Genomic DNA, 18,640 nt, shown 5'->3' with positions numbered 1-18,640 from the left:
GTAGGTTACGAAAATCACAGGACAGTGATTTTAACTACAGTTTTATCTGTGTACATGTGCCAATTGAAGAAAAGAATGATGTTGAAAAAGATTTGTTCTATGATGATTTAGATAAAATCTATGGGGAATGTCCAAAGAGGGCTAGGCAATGAGGATACACATAGGCCAACCATTGGGAAATACAGTTTACATAATGAGACTAACAATAATAGGACTAGATTGATCAATTTTTCCTCTTCAAGAAATATGTTTATTGGTAGCACAATGTTTAATCATAAAGATTCATAAAATGACCTGGAAGTCTCCTGATGGAAACACCTTAACCAAATTGATCATCTTTTAATAGATGCAAGACAATTATCCAATTTGATGGATGTTAGAACGTACAGAGAAGCAAATATTTAATTCTGATCATTATTTGATTATATCAAAGATTAGAAGCAGAATCTCTAATGCAAGGAAGATTATGGGTCCCATGCTAGAAAGTTAAATAAGGAAGGATTGAAGGAATTAGAAGTTAAAGCCAAATATGGTGAGAGAATCAGTGAAAATCTGAAGCAAATGCAACAAAGGAGCCACACTTGTAAAGCTGTGGAGGAATATCATTTGGCTGGAAAAGAAGAAAAAAGAGTGCATAAGAATGGAAAGAAGAAATACTATGAGGATGAACTTGAGGAATTGGAACATCTCAGAAGTATGAATGAAAGCAGATCTTTTTATCAAAAAGTTAAGTAGCAGTCAGAAAAATTTCCAGCCTAGAACAATGTTATGTAGGAATAAGGAGGGTATAATCTTGAGTGGAAATGAAATGATGGGCAGTTGAGAGTAAGAAGATATATGTGTGGTAAGTGGTGACAAAGATGATTGGACAGGTGTGGTGGGGGAAATTACAACCAACAAGTGGCTTGGATAGGATTGATTATAGACCTAAAAATGAATTACTGTGTTTGATTACAAATATGGAAGACGAAATGGTTTCAGTGATTGAGTTTATTCACACCAAAATCATTGGAATAAGGGAAACATGGATGGATGAAGATATCATTACAGGAATAGAAATGGAAGGATACAATATTTTTCACAAGAATAGAAAGGGCATGAAGAGAGGGGCAGTAACTGTTGATAATAGAAGGGGATAAGCCCACATGAAAGAGAGAAATAGTTGCAATGGTTATGAGGCAGTATAGTATGATGTGGAAGCTGATAGGAAGACATATTTAGTTGGATGTTGCTATAGTCTTTCGGAATGTGGAGGGTTGTGATGAAGAAATGTACATCCTCTGTCCAAAACGAAACCGAACTTTTCAAAAATAGAAGAAACTAGTGGTGCCACCTGTTGTATCTTTTTGTTATTGAAAGCAGCAACCTTCATTAGTGTTGTGTCAACTGTTTATGACATTTGTTTCATTAGAAGCTGAGTTATAGTGCCAAGAGTGACAGTGTGTTTTGATTAACAGTTGGAAAATGAGTTTCAAACAGAGAACTGCAATTGACTTTTATGTTAAACTTGGTAAAAGTTTTACCAAAATGCACGAAATGGTTCAAAAAGCATACGGTGATGAATGTTTATCCCATACTCAAGTTCACAAGTGGTTTAAGCGATTTCAAAGTGGTCGTGAGAAGCTTAAGATTGATGAAAAGCAGGGCCGTCCAAAAACTGGACTGGACTAACATACAAAAAGTGTGTGATTTCATCAAAGAAAACCCAAAATCATATGTGAGATTGATTGAAGATGAATTGGGGATTCCAAATTCAACCGTGCACAACATTTTGACCGAGAGTTTGGACCTTTGTAGATTGAATTAGCGATTTATTCCTCACAAGTTGACCGACGACAAAAAATGTATTGAATTGAACACTGCAAGGATCTCATTAAAACTGCTCGTAAGGACTCAAACTTCCTTGAAATGATTGTTACTTGACGAAATATGGTGTTTTGAGTATGAGCCTGACACAAAGTGCCAGAGTGTACTGAGTGGAGACCACCAGAATAAGGGTATCCGAAAAAAAATCACTTGGAGAAGTCAAAAGTAAAGACAATGTTGAAAGAATTTCTTCCGCCTGGCCAAACGATCAATGGTGAGTTTTATCTCAAAGTTTTGAAGCGATTGATAGCAAGAATTCTTCGTGTACGGCATGAATATCGTGATGCAGGCAGCTAGTCACTTATGCACGATAATGCACCACCTCATTGTTTGAAAATTGTGAGACAGTTTTTGAGCAAAAATCAAGGTGTTGTGTGTTGATCATTTGCCATATTCATCTGATTTAGCACCCTGTGACTTCTTTCTCTCCCCCCCCCCCCCCGACTTCATTTGCTGATGAAAGGAAAGCAATACGACACCATTGAAAATGTTCAAGCAGCAGTAACCATGACCCTCAACAGTATCCCAAAAACCGATATAAAAAACTCGTTTAATGAATTAATTGACCGTGCCAAACGCTGTATCGAAGCTGAAGGAGAGTATATTGATTGAAATAAATTATTTGAATAATTATAATAATAATAAACCGAATAACAAATCAAGTAGGGGTTAAATGGATGAATAACACCATTAAGCTTGAGCTGCAAAAAAAAAAAAAAAAACAACTGTGGAGGGAATTTAAGGATAAAGGTGACCGGCAGGCACATGAACGGTATAAAGCACAGGCCAGAAGGGCAATGAGTATGGTAAGAAAAGCAAAAGCGGATGAAAGAACGTTAGCCATGCACGCTAAATAGAATCCCAAACAGTTTTTTCGATATGTTGCAAGCAAACAAAAAAAAGTATATGGCAGAATGATTTTAAAGAATGCTAATGGTAGGGAGGTAACCGAGTCAGTTGATGTAGTGAAATTACTGAGCGAGCACTTTGCAAGAGTATATCATCCAGGCGGTGACATTGCAGGAATGAATGAACCAATAGCTTATACGGGAATTGTGGTGAATGAAGTGGAGGTGAATAGTCTATTACAAAACCTCAATGTCAATAAATCTGTGGGATTGGATGGTATACCAGCTCATGTCGTACATGAAGTGGCTAAAGAATTTTCAGTGACCTTGACCATTTTGTTTAATTTGAGTCTCGGGTCTGGGTTAGTCCCGAGGGGATGGAAAGGGAGGAAAATAGTTCCACTGCATAAAGGAGGTTCCAAGACTGCTGTTGTAAATTACCGACCGATCAGCATATCGGGAATTGTTGTCAAGGTGTTGGAGAAAATAGTCAAGAGGAAAATACAGGATTGGATAGATAAAAATGGGATACTGTATGGAGGATAGCATGGTATTGTGAAGGGTAGATAATGCTTCAGTAGCTTGCTCACGTTTTATAACACAGGGATGGCTGAACTGGATAAGGGTAATGGGTTTACAGTGATTCTACTGGACCTTGCTAAGGCCTTTGACAGGATACCACATGGAATTCTAATCAGTAAACTGCAGCATACTGATTAGAATTCCATGCGGATGGATATAGGGTTGGTGAGATGTATAGGAGGGTGGTTGATGGAGAGATTCAGAGAGTGATTTATTCAGGAGTAGAGTCCAAAAGACGGCCTGTGACTAGTGGTGTGCCGCAGAGTTCTGTTCTTGGACCACTACTGTTCAATTTGTTCATTAACGATGTAGGAAAGGATCTGAGAGGAAGTATTCATTTGTTTGCTGATGATGCAAAGTTGGGTAGAGCAATAGTGAGTGCACAGGATGTCAAAATTTTGCAGGATGATTTGGATAGTTTGGAGGACTGGGCTAAGGAGAATGGATGTCAATTTAATGTGGCAAAATGTAAGGTTAAGCATTTTGGGGTGAAAAGATTAGCAGCAGCATATCGCATTGGTGGAACTGTCCTCCAGGAGATTGAAGAGGCCAGGGATTTGGGAGTGTTGGTGGATAGGGAGTCGAAGTTTAGGGGGCACATTGCAAAAGTGGCTAAATCAGCTCATCAAATCACTTGGTTGCTGAAAAATATTTTAACAAGCAGAGACAAACAGGTTATTGTTCCTCTGTATCAAGCCTTGATAAGACCCCATCTAGACTACTGTGCCCAGATATGGGTGCCAGGGTTTCTTCCTGATGGGGAGGAGGTGGAGAGGATCCAGAGACGAGGTGACCAAGATGATAGTAGGTCTATGGAATGAACCTTATGAGAACAGGTTGAAGATTTGTGGGTTGCAGAAATTGGTTGATAGGCGGAAAATTGGTGATGTGATTGAGACATTCAAATTACTGAAGGGTTTCTATAAGATTAATTCAGAAGATATTTTTGAGAATAGGACTGGTGGTGGGAGGAATAGGGGCCATATATGGAAGCTGGGCAAGAGTGTGGTTGGCAAAGATGTTAGAGCTAGGTTTTTCGCTTGGAGAGTGGTGAATGAGTGGAATAAGCTGCCAGAGTCTGTTGTGGGTGCCATGACTGTGAATGAGTTCAAGGCGAGGTATGATAGATACCGTGTGAATGTTGAATAGTTGTTCTTGACATGATGTAAGGGCTTCCCTCGATGAGTCTATCGACTCCTTGGAGTTGCCCGTAATAATAATAATAATAATAATAATTAACCTGTGTTTTATTTTCTCAAAAGTTTGGTTTCTTTTTTGGACAGAGGGTGTATAAACAGCTTGGATTAGTGAACCAAGGAAGGATAATTATTATGGGTGATTTTATTTATGGCAGTATAGATTGGAATGAAGAGATAGCATTTGGGAATAAGGAAAATGAATTTCTTGAGTTTTTGAGAGATAACTATCTCAGGCAGTACATGAAAGAGGGCACACGAGGATCAAGAGTTCTAGATCTGATAATTTCATAATCAGATCTTTGTGAGGAAAGGATATATGTGGAATTATAAGGCTGGTGATTATGACAAGCTTAGGAGACAGCTTGGAGCTATAACATGGAATGAAGAGTTGAGTGGTAAGGAAATAAATCCTGTTTGGGAACTGACAAAGAAATACATATCAGCATCAATGTGTGAATGTATTCCAAAAGCCAAAAGGCTGAATAATTTCAATAATCAGTTACATGAAGATTAAAGAAAACAAGATAGTTGAGTGACTCAGTTAATAAGGAAAACAAAAGTAGAGTCTGAAAAGAAATTGTCAAATCAGGCAAAAAAAAACCCTAGACAGATTTTTAGATATGTGGCAAGTAGAAGGAAGAATGATCATGGTAAGGTAATGTTAATGGATGAAAGTGGTATAATTTTAACTGCAGCAGAAGTCAGTATTTAGGTATTCCATGATCGATTTATAATAGTGTTTCATCCTGATCAAGGTGGAATCATGAGGAACTTAAGTGTAGAGGACATTTTTATTATTAATATTATTATTATTATTTGAGACCTCCAGGGAGTCAAGAACTCATCGAGGAAGGCTGTAAATTACTCATTCCAGCTATCATACCTTCCCTTAAATTCATTTACACTAGATGCATTCACTACCCATAAGGGCAAATTATTCCACTCACTCACTGCTCTCTGGGAGAAAAACCTAGCTCTTATCCCTTTCTTGACTGAGAACAACCTTATCTTCCATGGATGTCCCAGTGTTCTCTCCCCGCCGTCCATATAATGAAAAATTTCATCATTTGAAATGCTATAACACCCATTCAAAAGTATATAGCCTATCATATCACCCCTCTTTCTCCTATTAACCAGAGTCTGCAATTCACATATTCGCAGTCTGTCCTCATAATCTAAATCCCATAATCCAGATATAATCTTTGCAACTCTTCTTTGCACCCTTTCCACAGCTTCTTTATCCCCTTGGAACTCTGAGACCAAATATGTGCACAGTAATCCAGGTGTGGTCTTATCAAAGCTTTATATGGAGGCAAATTTACTTCCTTATCCTTACGTATCAAGGTTTGCTTCAACATAACAATTATCCTCTGAGTTGTATTTGCAACTTTTGCTATGTGACTTTTGAACTTTAAATTCTTATCCATCAATACACCAAGATCCCTTGCCTCTTCAGTTTCTTGTAGCATAACCCCGCTAATATAATATGCCACTGGAACTCTAATCAAGCCAAAGTGCATAACTTTACACTTACTAATATTAAACTGACAGCCATTTTCATTTTTCCAGATTTCCAGTCTACTCAAATCATTTTGTAATTGCTGAATATCAGTGGCATCCCTGATTGCCCTGCCTATCTTTGCATGATCAGCAAACAATTGCACATCTGATGATAGACCTTGCTTGATGTCATTAATGTATAATTAAAACACTTAAGGAATAGAACAACGTAGTTAAGAATATAAATTAAATTAAACTTTAATAAATATTTTCCGATATTTCGGCAATGTCACATTGCCATTTTCTAAAGGAACTTACAAAAAAGTTATGCACGTAGGCACTACAACACAGAAACTGGGAATGAAAAGATGAAGCTATTGTTCTCCTAACAGTCCTGATGGTGCCTTCTAGCGGGCTAAGTAGGTGTTCTTGGCCGTTGGGCTGAAGGTCTGCAGATGTAGGCCTCCCAAATTTGGGGCAGTCGCATACACCCAAATTTGTTGAGGTTTGGAGAATTTCTCAGGGCTGAGGCTGATTCCATATAGAGTCTTTCAAATTTGTATTTGCTACGGTGTATCACTGTAGCTTTCTTCCACCGTATTCTGTGGCGTGTATCCAGAGCATGGTCCGCAAGCCCAGAATGACTGTATTTGTGAAAACGGATGTAGTCCTTGTGTTCCGAAATTCTGATATTCACTGTCCTGCCTGTTTGGCCAAAGTAAGACAGTTTATAACTGCAAGGGACCTGGTAAACACCAGGTAGGTCTAGGGGAAGTGGTTGGTCTTTAGTGGAGCGGATAAGGGATGCCAATTTTCTGTAAGGTTTGTAACAGGAGGTCAGGTCATGTTTTTTTAAGATTTTGGTAATCTTTTCCGAGGTGCCTCGGATGTAGGGAATGGTGATGGATTTAGAGTAATCCTTGTTGTGGGGGGAGGGAGGGGATCTGTGGTTTGCAGGTTCTAATATTTTTTGGATTTTTTTGGGGGGGTAGCCATTGGCTGAGAAAGTGTTGAGGATGTGATTTAGTTCAGTGTTTAGGGCCAAGTCGTTTGAACAGATTAGTTTAGCTCTGTTATGTAGTGTTTTCACTACTCCATATTGTTGTGAGGGGGGGGGGGGTTGTTGGTGAATGTATCTGCCTGTATGGGTGGGTTTTCTGTAAACTAAGAAAACCAAGGGTCCATTAGGCTGGTGGGTGACTTGTGTGTCTAGGAAGTTTTTCTGTAAACTTTCTCAGTTTACATTTGGGAGTCAAATTTGGGAGGCCTACATCTGCAGACCTTCAGCCCAATGGCCAAGAACACCTACTTAGCCCGCTAGAGGGCACCATCAGGACTGTTAGGAGAACAATAGCTTCATCTTTTCATTCCCAGTTTCTGTGTTGTAGTACCTACGTGCACGTAACTTTTTTGTAAGTTCCTTTAGAAAATGGCAATGTGACATTGCCGAAATATCGGAAAATATTTATTAAAGTTTAATTTAATTTATATTCTTACTACGTTGTTCTATTCCTTAAGTGTTTTAATAATGCATAACCAATGTATAAGCCTGTCTACGAGAATCATTAATGTATAGATTGAACAATAATGGCCCAAGGACTGAACCCTGAGGTACACCACTGGTAACCTTCAATCTGGCAGATTCACACCCACTGTATACCACTTTTTGATATCTGTCTGTCAACCATCCCCTGATCCAAGTCAATAGATTATGTTCCAATCCTATAAAATATGAGCAAATTGCTAATACATGACCTTCCTTTAGTAAACCCATGCTGTTCCCCGCAGAGTATAGAAAGCTGGTCTACCCATTTCTGTATACAAGTTCTTACCAACTTCTCTAAAATCTTCACTACCACACCAGAGATACTAATAAGTTGGTAGTTAGACACATCAGTTTTTTCACCACCCTTGTGCAGTGCAACTATCATACATTCCTGTGGTATTATTACTGAGCTGAGACTCAAGTTATACAAATGTGTGAAAGGCCTAGCCAATTCAGCTGAACATTACTTTAGCAGACGGGCTGATATTCCATCTGTCCCTATTGGCTAATTCTTATCCAGGTTATGCAAGAGCTCTTTTCTGGCCTGAGCTTTATATATTTCATAACTCCTCTCACTCTTATTCTCACTATATTCTTTCTACATCATCATCTTCCTGTGGATCTCTTGCTTAATAAGGCTGCGCATCCATTTCACTCCCAACCCAAGAGAGGATGGTTTAATTGTGAGTGAGTGAGCAGGAGTTATTTGAGGAAATAAATATCCTTGATGTCAATAAGGCAATAGGATTTGGTGACATATCACCATGCACCTTAAGAGAATGTTCCAGGGAATTCTCAGTAATATTGGTATGCTTGTTGAATAAAGGTCTTACAACCGCACAGGTTCCAAAGGAGTGGAATGAATGTAAAATTGTTCCACTGCATAGATATGGTGATAAGGCTGTGGCTTCATATTATAGGTCAATCTTTATATCTGGAATTGTGGTGAAGGTGCTTGGGAGATTGGTGAGAAGTATGATACAGAATTGGGTTGAAGACAGCAGTACTCTTTGTGATTATCAGCTTGGGTTTGAGGGGAGATCTGTTTTATAAACTTACCTATGTACTATGACTAGGTGATAAATACCTTGGATTGGAGAGAAGCAGGTGGTGTATTTGGATTTTGCAAAAGCTTTTGATAGGTTCCCGCACGACAAACTATTAAATGATAGTTTGAAATAAAAGCCAGCCTGGTTGGCCGAGTGGTTAGCTTATCCACTCTCCAGCCAAAAGGCTGCGGGTATGAATCCCGCTGTGTGCATGGATGTTTGTGATTGTCTGTGAAAATAATAGATACTTGTTGTGGTGGGTGGTAGATGGCATTGGTGTATTTGTAGTTAGTGGAGAGAGAGCTGTAGTGCAGGTACCTTCCCTCGATGAGTCTTTGGACTCCCTAGAGGTGTTATGGAATAATAATAATAATTAATAATAATAATAAAATTGAAAAACACATGGGATTGGATAACAGACTTCTGAGTTGAATCAGTTACTGGCATTCAGATAGGTATCAGAAAGCTGTATAAATGGGGGTGTAGTATCCCAAAAAAGAAAGCTCACTGGTGGTGTACCGTAGGGGTTAGTTTTGGGACCATTGTTGTTCATTTTGTATATTAATGATACTGGGAAGGATTTAACTAGTGATATGCAGCTGTTTGGAGATGATGCAGAATTGGGGATAATAATGCAGTCAAGTGGATTTTTTGCCTTGTAGGAGAACTTGAATAGATTGCATGAATGGTATAAGGTATAAGGTTTTGAAATTTGTTATGCAATGATGGGATGCAAAGTATGCACTTGGTGATGGAAACTTTAAAGGAGGTAAAGAAATTGAGAGATGTGGGAGTGGTTGTGGCAACGATGCAGAGGACCTTGACATGCAGAAATAGCAAGGTTATGATGCCATTGTATAAGGCCTTGATCAGGTCTCATATGAATTGTTGTACACAGATTTAGTTGCTGGTTTTTCACGGTGATGAGAATATGTTCAAAAGGGTCTAGAGAAGATTCACAAAGGCGGTCAGTGGTCTTTGGAATGTGGAGTGTGAGTTCAGATTGAGAGAATGTAAGTTACAGAGTCTTGAATAGGAGGAAGGGGGTATGATTGAGACACATAAGCTAGTCAGGGGTTGTTATCAGGTTGACATGGAAGAGATTTTTCAAAGAATGGCAGAGGAGGTAGAACAAAAGGCCATCTCTGGAAACTGTATAAGGAGGATGTGTATGCAGAGCAGTGAAAAGTAGGTTCTTTTCATGGTGATAGGTTGATGAGTGGAATGTGCAGTTAGCCTAGTGGCTGTGCACTTCGCAACCATATGACTGGGGAAGGAGTGTCCCAGGTTCGATTCCCATCCCAGCTGAGGAATTTGAGGATCTTCCTCAGCCATAGTCAAGTTAGCCGGTCTTGGGTAGTAGGGTTTTTTCTGCCAGTTTATCTGGCGTTTTTCGACCGACCCCATGAACACACACGGATTTATAGCCATAAATACTTAAGCCCCCATGAGGGGGCTCAACTTGCCCCAATAGGGATGGGGGGGGAAATAGGGAGGAAACTCCATACGAATAAATAAATAAATTGCCTGAGTGTGTTTGAATGTTGACACTGAATCAGTTTGAATCACAGTTAGATGTGCATTGTCTGCAATAGTGTGTACCTCCCATGATGAGTCTCTAGCTCCATAGATTTCAGATGTTAATTATAATAATATTTTAGTATAAGTTGTTATTTCCTGTAAAATTAATAGTTATCACATTAGCAAACATCATGGAATAGAAATGTGAACAAATTACCTCAGATAAAAGCTGTAATTAACCTGTGTCAGTCCACACTGCACAGGTTCATAAAGAGGACTTTGTTCATTGCTCAGCTACACATGGATCATTCCCATTTCATGCATTCATTCCTATTTGAGGGATGATGATATGTGAGTACTCTTCATCAAATATTATTAGACTTCACTCATTCTGATGAGCAAGTCATTGTTTGCATGCTCCTACTACTCTTAGCAAACTACTGATCATATCAAACTCATTAATTTTTATGTGATGTTTTTAAAATTTTTACAGTGTACTAATTTATATCATTTGCATATAGAAGTATTTTAAACTTGTGTCATACAACTTTTGCTCTTTGTACTCTTTAGAAATAAATACTCTGATGGTCACCACAAATGTATCAAAAGTAAATCACGTTTTAGCAATCTACATATACATTACAACAGGTTGATGGATGCATCGGACAAAGAAGATGTCCGATGCATCATATGCAATAGTATGATTAGATTTCACAGTGGCCTTTGATATTTTGTCACATGACAAGTTGTAACTTAAACTGGGATGAATGATTTAAAATAATAACTTAAATAGGCCAGATAAGAGATTTGTTGTTTGATAGGTGCTATTGAGTTGTGCATGGTGGAGCAATATCATGGATGAAGAAATTTTCTAAGGTTGTGTTGCAGCTGTCTTAGGGATGCTAATGTTAGTGATATTTGAAAAGGTATAAATGTAATTGCATAGTTGTTGCAAATATAAAGTATTGGAGATCTACAAGGAATTGAGTGGTTCTACAGACTCACAAGTTCAAATAGACTGGCTGTTTGAGCCTGCATGCAGGACTGCAAGTTCTCTGATGTGAAAGTTTGGAAATTTTGAGGATAAGGATAGGATTCAATATACTCAGTTTGTATAGATCACCTGAGATGTGATGAATAGTAATCTGAAAGTGAAGGAACACATTGCTAGAATTATGAAGACACATTATGACAATGAGTAGGAGGACACTGAAATGCTGAAGAAAAGAGAGCATAATTCTAATGTCAAGTTTTTAATCTAGCAAGATGTGGACTACTGTATGTAAATTTGATCAATTTTAAAAAAGATGAAGATATTTTGGGAAGAATCCAGAGTAGATTAAATTAGCTGGTGTTAATTCTGTATGAATACAGAATGGAGAAATGCTCTCTGCTGCTGGAAGTGATGCATGTGTGTGTGTGTGGGGGGGGGGGGGGCTTGTAATATTCATAGTTAAGTTAGTACAGGGTATGTTCCAGATTACTGTAGAAGAGATCTGTCATAGAGAAGGAGAGAAATAGAGCAGGGATCATCTATGGAAATTGTATAAGGAGAAGCTGAGCAGGAGAGTTAGGAGCAGGTTTCTTTGCATGGAGGCTAGTTGACAAACAGAAAGCATTGATTGAGAGTGTGCTGAGTGCATAAACAGTGAATGTGTTTAAATCCCATGGATTGACACCATGTTAAAGCCAAAATTTTATTTTACTTAAAGCATATAACTCCATGGATGCTTAATAGCAAATGTTTTTGTTATAAAACAATTTATGTAATTTTAATTCTAAGAGTGCTTAAATTAAATATTTAGAAATAAAAAAAATTAATCATCTAAAAAGAGATGAAAAAAAAAATTTAATTTTCACATAAAGTCAACACTCAGTATAGCAAACACAGCTATAACAAACTCACTGATTCTAACAAACCACTGAAAAGTCCCAAAATGCAATTGCATGCTTTAAAAAAAAAAAAAAAAAAAAAAAAAAAAATCAGAATAGGAAACTATCCACTACAAAACAAACTGTACCTGTGGTCCCTATTAGTTTGCTATAGTGTGAGTCAACTGTAATAATAATTCATTATAAAATACCATGATGTAACATATCATTGTTTATTTAATATATTGTATTAGGTCCTCCATCCATGCCTGAAAATTTAAGGATTTCTGATATAACCAAAGATGGATGTGCAATTTCTTGGCGTGCTCCAAAAGATGATGGTGGTTCAGAAATAACTCATTATGTTGTTGAAAAAAAGGATGCCGATTCTGGTCGATGGATGCCTGTGGGAGAATCTCTAATGACTACTTTGAGAGCGGATAAATTAATTGAGAATCATGAATATAATTTCAGGGTGAAGGCAGTAAATAGAGAGGGTGAATCTCCTTGGCTAACTGGAAGAGAGCTTGTTGTAGCTAAAAATCCTTTTGGTATGCATAGGTGATATGATTAATAATATTAAAAGAATGAAAATGTTTTAAATGATATTTTTTATTTTGTTTTATGCACTTAATTAAATATCTTTAAATTTTCAAACTTTTTTGACTTAAAATATCGAAACTGTCATTATATAAATAGATTAAATGAAAATTCTGAGTGAGCAGATATCTGCACACAAACATATTTTCACTTTCATACATCATTATTAGTTCTAATGTTATTTTTACTATCTAAAATTTTTGAGATAATCATAATTTGAATGCTATTATTATTATTTTGATTAAAGCCTTGATATACATAAACTGGGTATGAGGATACGTGCATTTACAGATCTAATATAAAAATATGCTACTGATGACCCTGACCAGTGAGTTGAAATGTTGCTATCAACTTACTGGTCAGGGTCATCAGTAGTATATTCTTGTGAGGACACATGGAAAATACATCAAGTATTTTCCATGTGTCCTCACAAGATCCCAATCAAGTACAGATACTGTGGAAATGTCATTAGAATGTGCTGACCTGAGAGATAAACTGAAACTGCTGGGAACCCCTCTATCTGGGGCATGTGTTTGTGGTGGAAAGGGACTTCCAAGTAATGGTATGGTCCTTTTCTGTCTTTCTCATTTTCTCTGCTTTCCTTCCCATATTCTTCACTCTACTTTTCCTCAGCCTTTTCTTACTCTCCCATCTTCCAGACAAAATCACTGGAATACAATGCCTTGCTGTTATATTTGCTGTGTGTAGTGGGACCTGTGGTGGTGGTGGGGGGGGGGGGAAGACGGGTAGTCTTGCACTACTTTTGCCTCTGAGAGCATGAATCTTCAAATTTTCCATGTGTCCTCACAAGGTCCCAATGAAGAACAGATACTGTGAAAATGTCATTAGAATGATATTAAAAGTAAGGTAATGATATTAGAAGTAAGGAAAAAAGGCATCTGAGATACACATCATCCATGCAACACGAGAAAAGCCAATGATAAAAATGTTTAGAGGATCTGGCATGATCACTCAAAATAGTTAAAAAACTACATTCTGGTGATATTCTTGTAGAAATATCAAGCAACACTCAGGAAACTTATGGATATCAACATAAATACATGAAATACCATTTACAGTAAAGCCTCTTAAAATACTCAACTGTTCTAGAGATGTGCAGTCAAAATGGGATCTCCTTGATGTTCCAGATGAGGAGTTATGCTTCAGAGCTTAATGATCAACAGGTATGAGGCAAATCCTTATATATTCTTTCTGACCAGGAATATTATCCTTCTGATACACCCAAACCACCAACAATGGTAAAAGTATGGTATCTCAACTGTCCTGTTAGGCTATACATTACACCATTAATCCCCTTCAGATGCTTTCACTGTTAGAAATACGGACATGCCGAAACTGCCTGTTATGACTTTATTACCTGTATCCAATGTGGTAATAAAGAGCACTATAATAAATCTTGCTCTACTGAGCAAGATGAGTCAACTCAGGGAGATCATGCAGCCTACTCCAATGCATGTCAGAAGTTGAAGGACGAAAAAAATAAAAACAGAACAAAATATATCATATCAGGATGCAAAGAGGAAGCTACCTACCACCAGAACTCTCCTAAAATCTCTTATGTCAAGAAGGTGGTAGCTAAGAAAATGTCAAAAGCAACTGAAATGCTTATGCCTATTCCAGCAGCTGATAATTTCAACACATCTGAATTTTATGACCGGAAGAACCTCTCTATGAAACGTGTTACTTGCAAGACCTATTGGGGGCTGATTCCTAAAATGGTCCCATTCACCGAAAAATCACTTTTCAAGAAAATTATGGAAAGGGTTTTACTGAAAGATAAACCACCAGACACTCCCACAGGGAGAAAAAAAAAAAAAAAAAGACTTCTGTATTCATTGAAATGAACTAAACTCAGCAAATAATCCTGACCCATCAGATGATGTACTGAATGTTTTTCCAGAGGAAGAGATGGACACTGGCCATCCGTACTTCTCAAAATCAATAGATAAATATAAACATGAGAAAGGTAAGCCTTCCATCACTCAGAAATTGGACAAGTCTATAAAACCAAGACAATCATTAAATTTTTGCAGCTGAACTCTTGTGGATTCCACCAAAATATCAATGATATCAAGGTTCTGCTGTAGAAACACAAGCCATTCTATGTCTTCAGGAAACATATTTAAAAACCAGTGATGAACCCACCTTAAGTAAATTCACTATTATTCATAAGAACAGAACAGCAAATGCTCCTGCTCATGGTGGAGTAGCTATCCTAGTGGGTATCATACTTCTTTCAAACATGTCTGTCTTCATTCTGCGCTACAAGCAGAAGTGATTCTCCTGTATTTAGGATTTCATATTACAATATGTTCCATTTCACAACCAATGGGTTCTAAGTTAAATAAGAATGACCTTGATAACCTTATATTGCAACTGTCTTAGCCATACTCCTTATGGGTGACTTTAATGGACATACCACCCTATTGGATAGTGTGATCACAATGGATGATGCTGTATCATTGATCGCTTGACAATAATGACCTCTCCTTTCTTAATAATAGACTCAGTACCTTCATTCATTTCCCCACCTGCAAGTTCATATCCTGCTTGTATTCTTCAATAGATCTTACAATTTGCTCCCCTGCCATTTTCCATTGCTCATTTGGTGTATTGATGAATACATATATGAAAGTGATCATTTTCCTGTTATTTGCATCATGTCCTCCCAGAAACCATGTTCTCCTATGTGGAAAATTGATCAGGCTGATGTGAATACTTTTTTCCATCTTGCAAAATTTACAAAATTTAATACTTCAGTTAGTCAAATACCTCTCAATGTTGCAGTGACATATTGAACAGATTGTATTGTCCAGGAAGCAATTCCAAAAATGTTATCTCAATCTCCATTCTGTTCAAGTCTTGGTGGAATCCTGAGTGCTAAGAACCTAAAAAGCATTAAGATAGAGCATTGGGTGTGTGTGTGTGTGTGTGTGTGTGTGTGTGTGTGTGTGTGTGTGTGTGTGTGTGTGTGTGTGTGTGTGTGTGTGTGTATATGAATGTGCGTGTGTATCATAGATACATATAATTATTATTATCATTATTACGTAACACCTCCAGGGAATCCAAAGACTCATCGAGGGGAGGGCATCTACTCCACAACTCTCCGTCTCCACCAACCACAACTACCTTCATCATCTACACTAATGCCATCTACTGCCGACCACCATGACTAGTATTTTCACAGACAGTCACAAACATCCATGCTGATGGTGGAATTCGAACCCACAGCCTTTTGGCTGGAGAGCCGATACACTAACCACTCGGCCAACCAGGACCACATCAAATCTTTTAAATGTGCTCAGCCTAAAGCATATTACAATAGTTGTTATGGTTCTAAAACAATCTTGGATCCAATTCACAATTAATCAAACAATCAATGCAAAAGTTGTATGGGATAAAATCTGGAAAATGATAGGTAGATATAAAACACACCATGTGTCTATACTCTACACTGCAACATAATGGTTTCATTATTGCTGATCAAAAAGATATTGCAGCCATTTTGGAGAAAATTTTGCTAGAATCTCAGCAACAGCTTCATATCCTGAATTTTTAATATTGAAAGGACAACGAAGAAACAGCTGCTTAATTTTTCTACAGGCTAGATCTGTACAATCAGCCATTCACATACCTTTTAGGATGTCAGATAGGATTGTAGAATTATGCTGCTTAGTATGCATTCTTCTGTTTAGCTTACTTCTATGTGTCTGCTTCTACATGCTTATTCTTATCTTTATATCTGTGATGATACCTTGTTTGTAAAGTGAAATATTTGGCTTCATATTGAAATGAAATTTTTTAAAATTATTATCCATATATGTGTTTTTATATTAAACTAAATTATTATTATTATTATTATCCAGGTATATCCATTTGGTCCAAAGACCTGTTCTGAGAGGGCCAGACTAAACATTATGCACACATACCTCAGCATAACATGTTCACTGACAAAGCACAACCCATTCCTCTCATTCTTTATTGTTCCAGCAAATAATCTATTCTTCATGTCTTTGCTAACCCACTCCCACATAACATCTAGGGAATCCTTTGTTTACTCCCTCCTTGACATATACTGAAGAATATCTTTTGAATCAATCATATAAATATTCTCTAGTAACTTATATGTTTCTCTGATGTGCTGTCTTTCCTGTCAATGAAATGTTGCAATCCATCCACAAGTGGGAGCAATGGGTTGCCAGAGATGATTGTGAGTGGTTTTTTTTTTTTTTTGGCAAATGACACTTCAAAGAGAGGTGTGATAAGTACTGAGTGAATAATGGTTAATGTGGGCTCCCTGGTTTGAGTCTTTTACTCTTGAGATGTCTGAGAAAATAATAATGATGACATCCCCTTATACTCACAAATTCCTGGCCTTACAATATAAAGAAGAAAATTATTTTTACTTTTGTTCTCTTTAAACAGTTTAGTTCTATTTTGTTCTCTACAATGGTCTATTTAAGAAAGAACTGAAACTCTTCTTTTCTTTACTTTAAAGCCAGTTCTGATATCCATTATGAGATGGTAGAGCATATGTCACATCATCCACAAATTAAATGCTTTACCTCTGCAACAGAATCTTCTGTTTGCATGACCTTCCAGATTCTTGGTGAAGGTCAATTATTATTGTCTCTCTCAAGCCTGGAAAGGATTCAGAAATTACATAAAATTATCATCCAGTAACTCTTATCAGCTGTTTATACAAGATGTTGGAAAAAATGGTTAACTCTCATTTTAAAAACATATTTTTAAATAATTTTATTTTTTATACATCTTAGAGAAATTTTTAATAGACAATGTTTTTATATTATATTTGTGATATTTTAACACTTATCTTGCATATTCTAACTAAAAACAGTAATGTATTGATCCAATGAAACCTGTCAGTCTAGGAGTAAAAACTTTGCCATCTCTGTATTTTTTTGGTAACTCACCTGTGGCTGAAAAAAGACCTTTTATTCCTAGATGAAGTTCCTCACAATACTGACATACATACGAATCTATTGCCTATCTACCTGACTGCACTATGAAAGCACTTAGGCCCATAGTTATTATCCTCTGTGGTAATTTTGCCTTATTTTTATTTTGCTTTACAGTTGCCATTTCATACTACTCTGGAACCCAACTTAGAATTTGCTCTTAAAATCACATGTAACTACCATCAAATCATAAGCCATGATTTTCCTGTAATTTCTATTGCATGCAGCTGTTTCTGAGTAAACTCAGATCATCCTAGGTTTGTTTGCCCATTAGTTTACTCTTCATAGTATATTTTATGTTCTTAACCTGAGCACACAAAATGCATTAGACATAGTGATATATTATTATTATTATTATTATTACGGGTATCTCCATGGAGTCAGTAGACTCATCGTGGGAGACCCGAACTAGCAAAACAATATCTGTCATATCTCTTCTTGAATTAATTTACAGATGAAGAGCTCACAACTAAGTCAGGCAATGAATTCCACTCATTCACTCTCCAGGCAAAAAACCTTGTTCTGACACCCTTGTTAACCACACTCTTCTTTAATTTCCAGGCATACCGTCTTGTTCTTCCATCACTATCACACAGCTGAAACATTTCCCCTGAATCAATCCTATAAAAACCTTTCAGTAATTTAAATGTTTCTATCATATCCCCTCTTCTCCGCCTATCAACCAGCTTCTGCAATCCACAAGCTCTCAATCTATCAATGTAGGGAGCATTTTTTACATCACTCACCAACTTCGTCACTCTTCTCTGAACCCTCTCCACAGCCTCCTCATCTCCAAGGAATCCAGGTGACCAGACCTGAGCACAGTAATCCAAATATGGAAGTATCAAAGCTTTATAAAGGGGATTTAATAACCTCTTTATCTCTGGATGTCAGTGTGTTCCTCAACAACCAAGTAATCCTATGTGCAATCTTGGACACCTTAGCAATGTGTCTTCTGAACTTCATCTCCCTATCTACCAACATCCCTAAGTCCCTAGCCTCATCAATCTCTTGGAGTACTGTTCCATCACTGTAGTACACAGCTGATAATCTTTTA

The 18,640-nt window shown here is 37.3% G+C and overlaps 1 protein-coding gene across 1 annotated transcript in view; it reads left to right on the top strand.

The window, feature by feature from the left end:
• The window catches only part of LOC150096673 (twitchin-like), a 2,440,784-nt gene that overhangs the window by 1,326,613 nt on the left and 1,095,531 nt on the right, over nucleotides 1-18,640 (top strand). The window contains exon 70 of the mRNA XM_090408679.1: nucleotides 12,238-12,534. Within this exon, the coding sequence (XP_090264805.1) occupies nucleotides 12,238-12,534 (297 nt within the window). The remainder of the gene's footprint in view (nucleotides 1-12,237; nucleotides 12,535-18,640) is intronic.

Source organism: Typopeltis vanoorti, chromosome 18, assembly GCF_054136105.1.
Source record: "Typopeltis vanoorti isolate ZY-2024b chromosome 18, IOZ_Tvanoo_1.0, whole genome shotgun sequence".
NCBI lineage: Eukaryota > Metazoa > Arthropoda > Arachnida > Uropygi > Thelyphonidae > Typopeltis > Typopeltis vanoorti.
This window is presented reverse-complemented; position numbering and strand designations above follow the sequence as displayed.